Source organism: Monopterus albus, unplaced genomic scaffold, assembly GCF_001952655.1.
Source record: "Monopterus albus unplaced genomic scaffold, M_albus_1.0 scaffold19.1, whole genome shotgun sequence".
In the NCBI taxonomy this organism is placed as follows: Eukaryota; Metazoa; Chordata; class Actinopteri; order Synbranchiformes; family Synbranchidae; genus Monopterus; species Monopterus albus.
The window spans coordinates 1,603,319-1,621,202 of record NW_018127899.1 but is presented as its reverse complement, the minus strand read 5'-3'; the positions used below and the strand labels follow the sequence as shown (position 1 = coordinate 1,621,202).

General features: G+C 40.4%; 2 protein-coding genes across 3 annotated transcripts in view; both read left to right on the top strand.

The window, feature by feature from the left end:
- Positions 1–4,421, top strand: part of kitlga (kit ligand a) — a 32,628-nt gene extending 28,207 nt beyond the window's left edge. For both annotated transcript variants that reach the window (XM_020593335.1, XM_020593334.1), the window contains 5 exons: positions 718–771; positions 1,843–1,946; positions 2,150–2,259; positions 2,920–2,984; positions 3,105–4,421. In XM_020593335.1, coding sequence (XP_020448991.1) covers positions 718–771; positions 1,843–1,946; positions 2,150–2,259; positions 2,920–2,950 — 299 coding nt within the window. In that variant the 3' untranslated portion in view covers positions 2,951–2,984; positions 3,105–4,421. The remainder of the gene's footprint in view (positions 1–717; positions 772–1,842; positions 1,947–2,149; positions 2,260–2,919; positions 2,985–3,104) is intronic.
- Positions 4,422–17,024: 12,603 nt separating this feature from the next.
- The window catches only part of cep290 (centrosomal protein 290), a 77,249-nt gene continuing 76,389 nt past the window's right edge, over positions 17,025–17,884 (top strand). The window contains exon 1 of the mRNA XM_020593447.1: positions 17,025–17,225. The gene's annotated coding sequence lies outside the window, so the exon portion shown is untranslated. The remainder of the gene's footprint in view (positions 17,226–17,884) is intronic.

The following is a 17,884-nucleotide window of genomic DNA, read 5'->3' as shown; positions in this document are numbered from 1 at the left end:
GGTAAACATAAAATCCCAGATGTGGATATCTCAAAACTTTAGTCTGCATGACTCAACATCGTCAGTGATAACTGAGAAAATGGGTTTTCATGATTTGGGCTAACTGACTCTTTACATAGGTGCTTTATTGTTACTGTACCTCCCACACATATTTTCTGAGCTGGTCTACAGATTCAAATATTCCAGTCACTAGCTCAGTTCTGCTTGTAAAACCACCGCCACCCTCTTTGAACTATTGTGAACAGGCTCTATTTAGGACAGATCTCTCGAGAAGCTTTTAATCCAGGAACCATTATGTCTTCACAAGAACTTTGGAAGATAAAAACTCAGAACAGTCAGCATTTAGTCAGCCCATGGAGACACGACTGAGTCACAGGAATGAGGGAAGATGTCCCCAGATAGCGCATGTGAAAAGGAAGAAAAGGGCTGAAACCTGATTGTATACGTGTTGATTACAGAGCAATCTTCCAATCTTCCCAAGCGCTTGGCTTTTCTTTGCCTGAGTGGTCAGGTCACATCTTTTGTGTATGTGTGAGGGGAGCAAAAAAAGGCGCCTTTGAGGTGACGTTGTAGCACCTGACAATGAAAAGTTGTCATCAGCAGCAGCACCACTCCACCCTTCTCCCCCTTTTTCATCCCTTCTTTCATTTTTGCTTTTCTCCTCTCGTAACCCCGAACTCACCAGCCCATCTCCTGTTTTTTGTGTCTTTCCCTCAGGCTCCTCCACGACCAGCAGTAATGGCTCAGACTGTCAAACAGACCGCAATCCACGTAAGTTTGCGATTCACAGTATTTCTGAGAAAATGAGTGTCAGGTCTGTGACTGGGTTGCACAACCAGCCCAGCTGGTGCGTCAAAGTGCTGGCCGCACTTTTTCTTCCACATTCTAGAGCGCGTCAGCTGCTGTCACTTGACTATAAAACTGAAATTCTTCATCACATGTTATGTCTTGTTTTTTATTTTGTCTGCTGCAACTAGGTTTGTCCCTCCTCATCCTGTTGAGATCCTTACAAAGAACAGTGCAAGTCATATAAAGAAATGTGATAGACTAACAACAAAACCCACCATACACTGACCTGGTTGTACTAACACAGCAGTAGTACTGAAGTGACATTCCTATTGGCTCGCACAGTGGCTTATGTAGCTGAACATATTATCTCGTGAAATGGAAACTAAAGATGTTTGTGTAAATACTTTTGGTACCAGCATGATTTTGTGGCATTTCAAGTAGTTTGGAGACCAGCTGAGTTGTACAAATGTGATTTGGAAAGTGTAAACCACTGACCTGCATAACACTGATAATGGACTTACAGTGAAGCAGGAGACATCTTAAACATTTGAGACTTTAAATGGACTTATGTAGAAAAAATATATCAAACACAAATAATTATTCATAACAGAGGATCTTTAAGGCTAATCTGGAATGACTTGCCGTATACTAAAAGTCAGTGATTTACTTTGATGTTCTACTGTACAGTAAATCAACTGTTTATAGGGGCTTGATGTTTTATTGTTTTTTTTTTGTTTTTTTGCTGCCTCTGAATATCATCCATTGTCTGTGCAGCATGAAACATATGATGTTATCAGTACCAAGTGTTGCTGAAGCTCTTTAATGGCCAACAAAGGTTTGATTGAACAAAAAGTTAATTATTATTGAACTATTGAACTGTATATCTTCAAAGTCAAATGAACAATAGCAGTAGACTTAGGTTAAAACAATCATCAATCACCAACCTAACATTTCTGGGTCAAATCCATTATCAGCCAGGAGTAACAGACGCTCCATAGAGGTAAAAGTCTCCCACTGAAAATCACAATTTGTTACTCTTTTTTTTTTTTTTAGACCCAAGTAAAGGAACATTATACCTGTCTGAGGTGGTGGAGCGAAGCCTTCTATCTTTACTCTTCATTCCACTCATAGCCCTTCTAATCCTGTTTGTGTGCAAGGTGAGCTGACTTTTGACACAAGCAATGCAGCTGTTTAACTTCCTGAGGAACTCTGGAGATATGACTGTTATTTGCTGGCATGCAATATTTTATTGTCTGGAGATAGGGCTTTGTTACATGGAATTTGGTAGCATCCTTTCAAGGGTGTGGTAATGTTCAGTTGAAAGTGAAAACACTAACAATGACTTCCTAACCTGAAACAGGTCAGGTCACGCAGGCGTGAGGAGGATCTTCAACAGAATCCTGGAGAAGGTGGACTTTTCACAGGAACAGAAGGGACTGTACCTACACTAGATGCTGAAATAACAGAGAAGTAAGCTATTTTGCTCCTTCACTTACATTTACAGCTAATGCAAAGCTTCAACAGGAAACTGCTCCTCTTTATGTAACTCACTATCTGTTCACACTGCAAGCTGTTTCTCTGCAACCAGTGGCTGCAGACAGCAGGAGAGTGGTTTTATTCAGTGGTCATCTGCTTTGGTATGAGGCATAATCACATTTTAGCTTAGTTACATTTTTAACAGAAAGCCTCTGTCACTAAAGGTTTTGAAAGAGTGGGCATTTACTATGCAGAAAGATGCTATGAGGTTGCACTATGGGAACTGTATCCACCATTTTTAGAGCTTGACTCATACTGTGTCCATACAACAGCCAGGCTTCGCTGATCTATCAGCTGTGTAAGAAGTGAATAGACCTCTGGTGACTTCTTGATGCTGTGTTCTCCCGGTGTCAAGCTGCTTGATGAGCCTCAAAGTACTAATTCATTTGATATTCTGGCTTTCTATTCCTGGAGCACAACTGCCAGAACCCAAAGTCTTCCCATATGTAGTTGTGGCGGAACTGAGAGCTGAATGCTGTACTTGACTTTTGTAAAAGCCCTTTCAGTCTCCATACAAGAGCTGTTTCGGCTTCTCTGTTTTGCTGTTGATATTGTAGTACAGTGTCCAATGCACATTTTTCTGCTCAATTACAGAAGCATGTTGAACGTCATAGAAACGGTGTAACCCTTCAACCACTTGATGTCCATCAGCATTATTGGTAAGACTCTTCATGTCACATTGATTTAAAGTGACAAAATCTATTCTTACAGTTTTCAAAACAGAAAGAAAACATTGCCTCACACTGAGCTCCACTCCTTCCAATATTTTGCTCTCCCAGGGCTCTACTCTTTTCTCCTGTTGGTGTCCAAAGGTAATGAGAAACAAACATGAAGCTGAATTCCATCGTTAGATGTCAGAGGCAAAAGGCCTGGTTTTGACTGTTCTCAAGATTCAAGATGGAAGACTGACAACTGCCATGACCAAGAATTATCTGTTTGAACCACACCTGCTACCATATGGATAAGCTTGCCTTTCTTGTGCACACTGCATTAACCCCATGCTGTGACAATTGTGCTGAGAGAAACCCCCCCCAATACCAGGCCTCCTCTGGATTCTCTGGATTCTCTGGCTCCTGCAAATCATTTGTCAGCACCTTCTACAGCCTGCCTGTGTTTCTGGGCCCTCCAGTTCATCTTCAAACGGGAAAGCAGAGAGTGACTGACACTGGTAATCTCTTGTGTGAACTGAGACATGAATTTACTACCTCCAATGACCCTCATGTTAACCACATCCTTAACTGCTCTACAGCTTCTCTTAGTCTGGGGTTTCCCAAAGAATATAATGTTACACATTCTAGTTCTGAGGTGTAGTCGCGTTGTCTGGTTTAGCCATGTACCATCGGGGGGATATGATGTATTTATTTATTGGTGGTAGCACGGAGCTGCTGCTTTTCATACAAACTGAACTGTTTAAGTGATCATTTATGAGCACCTTTACTAGCGGGTCACATTTAAAGGACAGTCTGCATACTAACACGTTATAAACCCAAAAACACATTCCTGAACAAGTGACATTTCCTTGTGTTGTTGTTGTTGTTGTTGTTGTTGTTGTTGTTGTTGTTGTTGTTGTTGTGTTTAGTATATATGACTTGGGTGATTTAGTTTGTGTGAATGGATTACATGAAAAAACATAGATACAAAGTATGCTGCGTTGACTAACTTACATTTAGACTATTCCTATTTGCATTGACATTCTGCTAACAAGTATCAGGGACAACTTCCAGGTTTTTTTGTTTGTTTGTTTTGGTTTTTAAGCAAAAAAGTGAATGATGCATTCTGTATGGTAGGAGTCAGACACATGTAGGACAATGATGGGCCTCCCATATTAAATTTTAGCTAAACAATGCCTTTATTTTCACTTATCTCGCATTTACGTTTGCAAAGCAGAAACAGTTACTGAAGAGATTTTTGAAGGTCCTCTCTCTGTGAAAGGAAAGAAACTAAACAGTTAAATTTGTGAAAGGACAACAGAGTTTGTTAAAAAAAAAAAAAAGATAGCATTTGTATATTCACTTTCTACTGCTCAGTCCCTGAACGGGGTCACGGGGGGGGCTGGAGCCATTCCCAGCCGGCAATCGGGTGAAGGCGGGGTATACCCTGGACAGGTCGCCAATCCATCGCAGGGCTAACACATAGACGAACAACCACACACGCACTCCTATGGGCAATTTAGAGACACCAATCAACCTAAGCTACATGTCTTTGGGAAGAAGCCGGAGTACCCAGAGAGAACCCACGCAAGCATGGGGAGAATATGCAAACTCCACACAGAAAGGTCCCAGGTGGGGCCTGAACCCAGAACCTTTTCATTGAGGCAACGGCGTTAACCACTGCGCCACCATGCTGCCCTTTGTATATTCAATATAATATAAAAATTTTAATTAAGTGATGAGGTTTTGACTGTTCATTCAATGAACAAATAAGCTTGCAAATCAAACCCACGAGCTTAGACTGCTCATTCTCACCGTTTCTTCTGTTCCTACTGACTATGCCTTTGTCCAGTATCAGTGTTGTGCTTACATAATAAAACCAGCTGTAGACACTCTGACAAAGATAGTTAGTGCATTTATCAAGAGTCAAATTGTGGTGAAATGCTGAAGGATGATACCACTGGTTATGAAATTTACAGACAGACATACTAATTATTTTCACAGTCCACAAAGTTGACCATGTGAATGTCTTGCAGATCTAAATATTGATTTTGCCTTAAAGTTGCACCATAATACACTGTTGAAGGAAGAGCACTGTCATTTCTTCACATACTGAGCTGCTGCACATTGGTGAAGCCCAGCCCCAGCTTGTGACTGTCATGTATTGCAGACACTCAGGTCACAGAGGTAACTCCTCCGCTAACCTGTGAAACTGATACATGTTGACTACTTTTCCTGGACCCGACCGGATCATTTTTTATTCTGTATCATTAGAAAACTCTGTGAGCATTCGAGAAATACCTTCAAAATTTACGTGAGTGTTGTCAAACAGCGGTACATGGTTAAAATGGCATCTGTCAGTTTCACAGTAGTTACTCTGTGACTCAAGTGTATGTAACACATGACAGGCAGAAGCTGGCATTAGGTGAAACCCCTTCTTTACAGAAATATGGTGAGTTCTAGAATTGTTTGCCCCTGAAATACAAAAAGAACATGAGGAACAGGAAATCATTTACTTGTGATCAAACCCAAACAGTTGTCAGTGCCTGCAATCACAGAAGCTCTCAGGCCTGTTCCATTATTAAGTCAATGAGCCCCTCCGTGCCTCCTCTCCCTGAGGGAGTCTCCAATCTGATGAGTTATAGTAGGAACTTGAGGTGTTCCCTGTCTCCAATCTTATCAGCGTTGTGACAGGAAGGGCGATGGGTTCAAAAACATACAAAGAGGAGCTGAATCCCACACTTTGCCCAAACACACCATAGAGTAGATCAGTAATTTATTATAGATGGTTATCAAGGTTATTAAGAGAATAAGTAAAGGGGTAGGCCTGTGAACGGGCAAACCGGACAATGACAGAAGTGGCAGGACACAAATGTCTGGTTCGGTGTGAGTACTTTCATCATGTCTGTGGTCTTAACATTGTTCCATGTCCCTTCTTGGTTTTGTGCCTTGTTTGATTAGTGTGATTGACTCTGTGTGTTTTAAATGTCAGAAGCCTGTCCATGTTCCTGTGTGGTAGCAGACAGTGGAGTGATCATCACAGGGCAGATTACAGTAATCTCCCCACAACAACCCAACACAGATGTTCCTCAGTCTCTAAAACAAAATCAAAACCATGACAGATTATTCAGCTCAACTGTTCCCAGTTATGATTTGGAAGTCAATGTTATGGAAAAGCAAAGCTTCAGCATGTGAAACCTGTAATGTCAGTGGTTGTGACATTTCTGTACACACGACACATTTTAGCCTTTGTAAACTGAAAGAATATTTGATTCATTCAAAAATGCATCTTTAAGGAATACTGAATGGCAGTGTGTTACCTATTCTTTATGGCAGTTTAGAGCTGACTCCATTTTATACCACATTGGTGTTCATATAGTCAGTACAGTTACAAGATCTGTGAAGTACTGCTATATTTAGGCTTTTAACCAACCGTTTCTATTCAAAAATGCATTTTTGAACAACATTGGAACATACTACTGTATCTGTGACAGTTTAGACCTGAAACTTTCTTTTGAATAACCTTTAGGTTTCACTTCTCTACATGAAGACTACATGCACTGCCCAGTATTCAGACAGACACAGCTAACAAACCACAAATACTTTGTCAAAGGTAATATCATGAGAGCCTCAAAAAGTCTGCATATCTGGTTGAAGCCAAAAACAAAACAATATAATGCATTAGTTGAGGGAATGATTACCCTTAAATACTGTTCTTATGTGGGTTGTTGTGTGATCTGAGGCCGAGCAGAGCTGCCTGCATCCTGAACACTGCTTCCCAGTTCAAATGATCCAATCAACCCCACTTCAGTGTGTAAATCAAATGGCTCTAGGCAGGAAACAAGTCTGGGTGCCAAAAAGCAAATGTAATTATTGCCCGGTTGGTATTCTGGGTGAAACCTCTACTGTATTCTGTATTTTTGTAAAAATGTAAACAAACATATATGAGATATGAATAAAAGTACACTTATCCTACTGTTCTTTATTGGTTTGTTTTTGTTCAGGAGGTTTAATCAATCTTCTGTGCAAAGTGGGACGGACTCAAACTGTGGGTACTTTGTAAACAGTTCTTTTGGGCAATATACTTTAGCTGCAGACACTAAGAATGACTGTAATTACCCACGTGCATCTTGGAAATAAATCTGTTTTGAACTGCATGCGCGTATTTGAGTTCACCAGTTCAACCAGTGTGGACCTGATTTCAAGAGGAAAACCACTGTATGGTATTTTTGAAATGCACAGTACCAGTCATGTTTAGTATGTCTTGCCATAGGTTAGAACTGGACTGAGTGCATCTGATTCTTGCCTGCTGTCTATGTTTCAGAAATGTAAGGCTTTTCAGCAATCACTGTTTTTTAAAATCATATAATGAGAGCACATAATGTTCTTTGTAAGATCTCTCATCCATCTTCCTGCTTTTTTAAGGTAGATTAATGTTCTTAAGTTGCAAAATTCTATTCCCTAAATTGCACTGTGCTCCAAGGATAACTTGGGAAAAGCTGAGGAGAATCATGTGTTGTGTTTCAGGTTGATAATAAATAATAACAAAATGTTCTTTCTTAAAGCCCGGGCAATCCCATCTTGCATTGAAGATTTCAGCTTTCTAAGAAGAGGATAGTCATAAAATTGAAGTGTTCCCATGACCATATTTTATTAGAGCAATGACAAAAGAGGGAGTATTTGACCTTGAGCCTTTTGTCTATGGCCACTTCCCAGTGCTGCCAATATCTCACACTTTGACCTTTGACCTTGAGTATGTCACTGCTTTTATGCAGCGTTTAGCACATTCAATATGAACAAAAACAGAAGCCCTCCTTAGTTGTGGTTGTTTATCAAGAAAGTATGAATTACAGTACACACATTCCCAACTTCTGCTACATCTGACTGGATGAATACCCCACTTAACTGAGCTGTAACTGGTCTTTGCTTATAGTTTTAAAACTGCAAAACTGTACAGACTGATGACAAATGAAAGGACAAACCTGAATAACTGAGAGGTCTCCTCCAGGATGACAGGGCCCCCGTCCACAGGACACAATTGATCACTGACTGGTCTGATGAGGATGACCATGATGTGAAACAGATGCTGTGGCCTTCCCAGTCACCAGGTCTCAGCCCAGTTGAACAGCTATGGGGGATGTTGGAGCGACGTGTTAGACAGCATCTCCACCACCATCATCAAAACAACACATGAGGGAACATCTGGTGGAAGAACAATGTTCATCCCTCCAGGAGAGTTCAGAGACTTGGAGAGTCGATGCCAAGGTGGAGCTGTTCTGGTGCACGTGGTGGCCTAGCACCTCACTGAGACTTTTTATGTTGTTTTCTTTTCATTTGTCATTTTTTATTTGTCTACAGCAGCTGCTTAACAAACTTTGTAAAACCCTATGAACTATATACCCATTCCATTTTAAAGTAGATTATACTTGTGCTCATTAGTTGTAGTCTGGCTTTGTGAGGCTGCTCTGCTGAAAATGAAATGTTGTTAACCCTGTTTTTAGAAAAGCTTGAGGACAACCCTGCTTACTTTGATGGTATGAATCAGAACAACCTTGTGGGCGTGATGAGAGACCATCTATCATCGTTTCTTGGCAATGCATCAACTGAATTTCTCTCCAAGGTGTTCCAGACTACTTTCTTCTTGACTGAACTACATTACCCTAACATGCACACACAAATGTATTTCGCATTTTTTCCCAGCACAGCACCAAAGTGTTAATACTCATGAGTACTTCTTCCCTTGAGTGCTTCACAGTGGAAACATTTTAATAGATTGGTATCACAAAGACTCAGAAATGCTCAATTTAACACCTGGTGACTCAGCAGATAAATATTTAGGCATAGGCACTCACTTTTGTTTTACTTTGACAGTAGTTTGGGATTTCCATAAGACTAGTTTCTCACAGACTGTTAACTTTTTTACGAACGCCAAGGACATACATCATAGTGAGTGACATTATGTGTTTGTCTTTACTATCATGGAACAACAGGAAGGCCACAAAACATCCATTGTTTATAGTCACGTTTACAATTGTCTCACAGTGAATAGGTAGAATGACACGTAAGTGCTATGGAAGACGTGACATAAATGGTAAAGTCAAGTGACCTCAGCCAGTGTTATGTAGGTGGATAACATCAGCAGTTTCCCAGGGTCCCAAAAGTGTCTTCCATCATGCTGTGCCAGTTTAGGGAATCTCACAGAACAATCGGCTGAGAGGGCACTCCCATGACTATAAGTGATTCAGCTTAACTAGTTTTATTCTGGCAGTGATCACAGCTCCATGACTTCACGGGCAAAGCCAGGGGGTGGCCAGGGGGGTGCCACCCCCGCCTGAGTCAAAATGTCCTACTTGTCAGTATTAATAAATAAAAAATTAAAAACAATGACAAATTGTTGCCTTACATACAACTAACATTTTTGGGTGCTTTATAAGTGACATTGGCCAAATTAGTTTTATTTTACATAATGCATGCAGCATGATGTTTGCATTCAGTTCTCCAGTTGTGTTGTTGTAGAGTACACAGTGGCGATGACCCTGGCTGGGAGTAAATAAAGAGCACAGCCAATGTTAGCTAAAGGGAGCACTATGTGAGTCTCATTTTTATGCCAAATAAACATTTTGCTCCAGGCTGGAGCACAGACTTAAAGGAACTAGAAAATTTCTAGTTCCACCCCTTAAGCCATGTTTTCCCCCTACCCCTAATTATGTAAGAGGAAACTGATGACAGTTTTTGATCTCAGTAACATGGAACAAGGAAGCATGGCTGAGAACAATGGAACAACCTCTGTGTTGAGTGTCACATGTACTATGTGATAAAGGAGATTACTGCCAGAATATGTGAAGAAAATGTTTAGAAGAAAAAGGACATATGACGAGTCAGCACCCATGTGTCTAAGCAGTTGTATGAACATGAATTCAGACAAGATGCATGCTCAGCAAGCTCCTTCCCTCAATAAAATTTTATACACCTCAGACTTTAACGAGACAAAGTTAAGATAAGATAGGATGAACCTTCATTAGTCCCACAGTAGGGAAACTACACCAGCAAAGGGATATAAACAAGGCACTCAGTGATAAAAAAATAGAAAGTAACAAATGAGGTATTATCAATATAAACAATATAAATATAATAATAAATGTAAAAGAATATTGCACACTGGTATTAAGGAGCCTGGAGCTGATGCCATCTGGACCTGCAGCCTTCCACACTTTGATCTTCCTGAGCTAATCTCTCACCTGGGCTGTTGTAATGCACTGCAGATGGGACCACAGGGATCTGGCGATTGACTAGGGAATATCATATCCATAGCTCATTGCTGACTGCACCTCTGTGCAGAAAATAATTCCAGTCAGACAGACTGTATAAAAGTAATTTTGACACTTTCATAATCATGGCCATGAGGACTTTCTCCCAACTTTCATAACCTCCCCGGTTTCTACCTCGTAGTCAAGAGCTTCCGCTTTCTCATTCCTTTCCCTCAGATGGCTCCCAGCTGCACAAACCACTGAAGGAAGAGCATTTAGTAACCAGAGTGTTTTCTGTTGTTGTTTTTATGACTGTAAACCAAATGAACTTGAACCACAATGTGCTGGCTCTTAGTATGACTGCACTTGATGGATCAGTCCCTTATGTACCCATGAATGCAATTTGGATACTGCTTTGTCTCAGGCGAAGATAAATGCCCTTCAGTGAATTTTTACCATAATTCTGACATATAATAGAGAACTCAATCTAACAAACAGCAGTTCAAATATAATCACTTTGTAAAGAGATTCTTATGCAACATTGGTGCAGTAGCAACAGCTTAACGGTTTGAAACCCCCTACTGCCAAAGAGCCCAGTAAGACATAAGGATTTAAACCAAAATGCTGTAACAGTTGGTGGGTTATTTGGTCACTGTCAGTCAAATCTGATAAAACCGCACCCACTCAGTCTTAGAGCGAAGACTTTTTTCTTGAATTAGTCAGACTTCTGTAACTGCAGCCAAGTAATTGTAACATTTTGTAATACTTTCACCTTCTCAGCTCCCGCACCGACATGTATCAGCATGTGTCATATTTTGCTCGGTTGTTGTGTTCATTCTGTTTGTGCACATTTTTCTCACATTTGTGTTCTCATGAATCACACTAGCGAGCATGGCATGTGGGTGTGGGTCAAGGTTTGTATATGCACAAATGTGTGTGTGTGTGTGTGTGTGGACAACAGCAGAATCATTACAGACAGTGACAGGATGTCACGGAAGCCAGGTTGTGAATGCTCTGCTCCCCATCCCCATGTTGGTACATACATTAACAACAACACAAAAAAGCACATTCTCTGCATGACAAAGCTCTTTATCATCATAAAGTGTATTTCTGTGTGTGTCTCTTCCCACTCTGTCTGTGAATGTGTGTGGGAATCAGCACAGGACCTCAGTCACAGGTCAGGGGCTCTAAGGTTACTAATAGCCCACACCAATAGACTTCTGATCCACGTTTTGCCCTTTATGGTGCTCTTCCCTGTGGCCAGAGGAGAATGCCGTCCCCCCCAGGTGGGGAGTGCAGGCCTGGCCAGCCCTGTCCCAAGAGGACGTAACAGGAGGCTTATCAGAGCGCCAGGCTGTGATGTAATACTCCTGTGAAAGGTCTCTCACACCGCCTCCCAATATTGATTTTTCTGAGCAGGGGGGAAATGGAGAAGGCCCTCCTCAGAAGCACTGGAGCTATGGAGGAAGAGGAGGCGAAGACAGGTAGTGATAGAAGGTTTGAAGGGGGTGGAGGATAAAAAATGGGATAGACAGTAAGAGACACAGAGAAGAGCTGCATTTACTTGCACAACCAGTAGCTGATCATAAAGGGTTAATGTTGTTATGTTTCATTTTTATCTGGTTATGTAAACAAAGTACATGCCTTGGTCACCACAGACTATTTCTGCTAATAGACTGTATACTGGTGGCTGACTAAAATTAGTTTATGACGTGTAGAAACAACAAGTCAACCTAGTTAATGTTGATGTGGCTGAACTCCACCTCCTCACAGGCAGCAGCAGCGCTGTGCTCTCAACTGTTGGACTGCTCACACTGACCTTTGGTATCCTGAGGCTGAATCTTGCCATAAACTACTCAGATTCTTTGTCACTTTATTTCAGGCATGTGGTCTATATAAGGAGAAAAAAGTCAAGAATAAAAAAGAAAGAAATATAAAATATGTGAGGTAAGAGTATGAACACTATTTAAAGCATATTGTAGATTTTTCAAGGAATTAAAAAGTGAAATAATATAAAATAATGTCAACAGTTAAAGGAGTGACCAACATCTTTTTTGACATTACTTTTTACACAGAAGAGAAAAAAATGATCCCAATAGTTGACAGTAAGGCGGGCCTACCCATAATCCTCTGTTCATCTCTGTTTACAACCATGTCTGATAAATGTTTCTCTGCAACAACAACCCACTGGCCACTGATGATGAATTATTTTGTTTCCAGTTTGAGACCATGTGACTTGCATGACCATGTAATGAGGGACAGTACAGGATAGTGGCCCAATTTCCTTCATATCCCAAGATTTTCTTGAGTCAACATCATCATTAGGGAACCTAACTAAGAGTGACCGAAATGGGCCCGCAAGCAGGAAATATGCCTTCTGGTGAGGTAAGGTGTGTTTTGAAAGATATTACCCAGTTCTTTTAACCAGGAACTCAGAGAGACGAAGCGGACCACTTGGATATATAAAAAATATAACCGTGCTGGTTTATTCAAAGGATCACAGGCAAAATTAACATTACACGTCCAGGCATCTCCCACCTCCAGTCCTGCGCGCAGGCAGACGGAGATGAAAAAAGACCCTGAACCCACGATCTTTATACAATTTATCTGGTTTGGGCTAGCCCATTCTACCCAGCAACGTCAAACCGTGACGTCACCTGATATGCCAGCTTCACAGCTGGCCGTAGCAGTAGTCAAAACATGGAGAGAATCAATGTGTGTGTGAGTGTTGATCATGTGGTGTGTAGCTAAAAACATACAGGACATTCAGGGACATGTCCAAACACTAAGCCTCGGAAGATATTATGATTAAGATTACGGCTGAACATATCGTGCTAATAAAAATATTCATCCTGCCTGCAGACTCGTCAATGTAGTTGACCTTGGCCTAGATGCAGCCTGCAGAACTCCTGACAATGAACTGAGCATTTAACAGCCTGAGCTAGACATCCTGGCTACACTTAAACATTCCTATACAACAAGTATCTAATCAATATCTAACTGACTAAGAAATTACCTAACAGTTTACTTCTTGTTTGGTTTTGTGATATTTATCTGTGTCAATGTTTAAAAGTAGCACAATGAGCTAACTGTCAAAAAGTCTGCAAACTGGCTCTGTAATATCAGTAACATGTCAGTGAATGGCACTGAAGTTTGCCAGCTTTACCAATTGGTCATACCAAGCCACATAAGGTCTTATTGGCAAAGCCTTTGAGTTTTTTTTATTTAAGAGTGTGTTGCAAAAATTCCCTATTTCATTTGTTATTTCATTAGAATTTAGTGTACTGTATGATGCACTGGCAAATTTATATAAAAGGAAATAGTCCTGTATTCCACTGACAATAAGGGTTGCTGCTATTCAAGGTTAAGGTTTGATTCTGACAGGACTTTATTTGGGATGAAACACATCAAGCAGTAAATAAGGGCTGGAAATGTCTTTCTCAAACAATATGTCATGTATCAATATTGAAAAAACTTTTGATTTATTGTATATTAGGAAATTATTTGAGCCATATAGTCACAGCTCATGGCCGCTTACACATACAAGCAAAAATGCATGAATGCTCTGTAAACTCCAAATATAAAAATTAACCTAAACAGCACTAGGATTAAAATGTTCTGTACTTGTAAATGTAACCAGAGTAAATGGAATATTTAGGCAGAAACAGAACTGTATAGACAACCAGCGACAGAAGGGGATGGATCACCTGTGTGGGAAGAGGCGGCTGGGGGGTTGGCGGATATGCAGATGAATTGTTAGACAAGAGGCCCTTGAGAGCTTTTGTTCAGTGTCACCTTGGAGCTGAGCGAGAGTGCGCGACGGCTCCAGCCCCCGTCATCTGAGCTAAGGTCACCCCTGCCTGCACAGTGTGACTCAGTGGCTCCTGAATACTGCTTTCAGGCTTTTTCACTTCTACTTGAAGATGAATCACTTAACTTCAGCCTTTTATGTCTGGAGAGGATCCCGTTTCTATGCAGCCATGTTTCCGCTCCAGAGGGAACATTGGCCAGCGCCTCGCCCCCACACGAAGGCTGCTGTGGCTCAGACCATCTGGTTAGCTGTTATTTTCATCAGTCACATAACTGAACTACACAGGAGCTTCCATACTGTAGTACAATATGCTTTGTATTGGCTTTATTTTTTGTATTTACCCCCATATATGGGATTACCCACATGCACTTGCATACATATAAACATCTTTAGGCATATTTAGCTATAAGTAAGTTCTCTGGAAGTCATGGCCTTTCCTATATCCTTAAAACTTTTTGTACATTGAATTTTCCTGAACGAATAAAGCTCCTATTTCTACACTTTCCAAACTCATAAAAGTATCAGAATAGTTCTGCCATATGTCTCCCTCGAGAAACTTATTTGCAAATGCATCAACAAAAGGAGTTGGATGGGTGTCGCCATATTATCTAGACTTGAATAACACGCCGCTTCTCTATTCAGATTCTCTTTCCACTGATTTCAAAGAGGAAACATGATAATACTGAAAGCTAGCTGACAAAAAATGCTAACAAAAGCTATCTCCCTCTTTTAGTATTATGACATGAAAGACACCTGTTTTTTCTCAGATCTGGCTCAAAAATATGTAATGAATACTACAGATAAGCACATTATCTGGCATACTGACTTGGATATGTTAATGTTTAGAATGTAACACACAGTATGCCCAGTCAAGTCCACCTAAAGGTGGTAAAACTATTAGTTGACTGAGTTTAACTCTAAAATTATAATATTTTATATTTAACACTTGGGCTCACAAATGAGTCATAGAAGTCCATTTTTTTTAAGGTAAGGATATTCTTTACCTTACACATTTACTTTGCTGACTTTCATTTCAGTTGGCTGGAGAGAATATTGTTTTTTTTTTTCTTTTAATCTTGAGGTAGAAGTGAGTGAAAAATACCCAATAATCTCAAAGGCTTTGCTGTTCAGATCAGCTGAGATGAGGCATTGGAGGCTGTAGTATTTCAGTGATGTCACCAGCCACATCAACCTGCCTAGTGTTTGATTATTTGTTGTGTCCTTTGTGTTTCTTTTCTTCTCTCTCTCCTCTATCCACTCACCCCAACCGGTTGAGGCAGAAGGCCGTCCACCAAAAGCCGGGGTCTGTTGGAGGTTTGTTCCATTAAAGGGAGTTTTTTCCTCCTTGCTGTCACCAAGTGCTGCTCAGGGGGGGTTTGTTGGGTTTTCCCTCTATAATAATAATAATAATAGTAAGGTCTAGACCTTGCTTTGGAAAATGTCCTGAGACACTGTGATTTGGTGCTATACAAATAAAATTGAATTAAACAGAATGGTTTTTGCACTAATCTTTCCCAGCTTACCATGCTATGAAATTCACCGGATTGTGAGGAACATGTGGGAATTCAATAAATGATTTTGGAAAGCTTTTTAAATTCATACAGATATATTATGATTCCAAGCATTAGTTTTGGATTTTAATGTTTGTTTCATAAACCAGCCATGCAAATTTCTGTTGCATTCAGTCCTCACTGTTTGTTATTACCATAGCCAGGGTGAATTTATATAAAAGTATACATGATGTCTAAAGGTCAGCTGCTGGCACTGCCAAGCATCCATGTTCAATCTGGAACAAAAACACTGAGAGATTAAAACCACTTTGGACAGGCTCACCCTGACATGTTCCCACCCAGCCTCAAATTATCCTAACATTTATTCTATATTCAGATCCAAACTTATGGTTTATCTTGGAAAGCTCATGTGCATCTGTTCATGCCTGAGACACAAGGAAAACAGTAAAGTTTTAAAGTACTGTATGGTACAAACACACTAATCAGGGCCAGTAACAGGGATTCTGAACTTCCAATTGGCCTGTGTGTCTTCTTAAGGACAAACTGTAGCACCACACTGTAAGTAAAATTATGAGGAAAAGAGCAAAGAGAAAGGTGAAAGGAGAAGAGTTGGGAAATGCTTCTTGCAGAGAGCACCATCCCTGCAACCTACTGTATGAAAGGGCACCAGACAGAGACTGGTTCTGTTGTCTCACTAAAAGGAAGCATTCTGATTCCTTTTGTGCTTCTCAGAGCCTTGCCCCATTGCAGGCCAAATACTAAATCTTATTCTACAATGCTGTCAGACCCGACAGAGTGATCTTGGAGTAAAAGAATTTTGCACTAAATGCTGTTCTTCTTAGAAATACAGCTCCAGCTTTGATAGACGGAGCTGTACAACTAGACTTAAAATAAAATACTACAGAGTACTGATTTCTGTTCAGCCTCATTGTTTTGAGTGGCCCCTTTCACATTACACAGCCATGTCCTTCAGTTTTAATGCAATATTAGAATTATTTATAATCTGAGCATTCAACGTTTCTCTCATGCATCAAATGTGTAAATGAAATGGGTTTAACTCCATTTTCAACCTGTGCGTGACACATTAAACTGTCACAGTGCACTGTACAACCATGGACAGAACTGGCAATAGTTAGTTAGAGAACAGTTATTTCTCCAAACAACCCACTGTTTAATATAATTTAATTTAATTTCATGACATTTCCATTGCTGATTTGTTTGCTGATCTTTCTCCAGAGGTGGGGGAACTCAGTCACAAATTTGAGGATTTGAGACTTGCTTGACTAACATTGGGAAACGACTCGACTTGACATCGACTTGGTATTAATGACTTGAGACTTGTCTAAGACTTATGACAGATTACTTAAAATTACGTCCCTTTTATTTATTACATATTTGCATTCTTCTAGGTACAGTATTGAGAAATTACGTTTTGTTTTTTTTTAACACGATCGGGTGATTTCTAGGTCAAAGCGCACAAACCTGGCAACACACAACAGAACGCGGCAGACCAGCAAAGGGCAACGCAGGTTTCAGGATGGAGCTATCACGGAATGGCCTAGGGTGAAATAATTACACTTGGATTCAAGGATTATATTCTCAATGACGGTAACAAGAAGAGAACGGCGCTATGCAGCAAAAATCCAACTTCTTCTGTCACTAGAAAACTCAACAAATGAAGGTAATTAGCTAAGTAAGTGATTGTGTCTTTTCAGCTAACGTTAGCTAACTTGTTGGTTGGTCAAACGTTAGCTAGAAAGCTAATGTTAAACTTAAGCTGGTAGTCTTCGAATCCATTACCCGTTTTACTGAGAAGAGTTTGATAGCAATGAAAGAAACGTCTTTTTAATTTAATAGCTAAAATTATCTTGTAGTCTATTAACGCGCAATTAATAATCGTTTCACTTAAATATCTGATATTCCCATAACATTATCTGATCGTCAGAATTTTGTGTGACTTGTGACTTGCTTGACTTGTAGTAAGGACTCGGATCTGCCTGATTCTCACCACAGTAACTTGGGATTTGCTTAAGACTTGCACACCCGTGACATCTCTGCCATTCTAAGCCGTGACCTTGTTTATGCTGCTGAAGTGAAACACATTTGTTAGCTTATTGATTACCACTGACAAACACCAAGAGGTCCTTAGAGCTTTGCACCAGTCTGGGTCCAAAACTGATCAGAGACATGTTTGCTGAGTACAAGCCTGGTAAGTGTCTCTGACCTGCAGGGACTGGTCAGCTACTGGTGCATGAAAGGTTTTTTTTTTAGCCATTATGCTGCCCACAAGCTGGAGCCAGCTCCCATTAGAGCTTAGATCTACTCCACTTTTAAGACTTT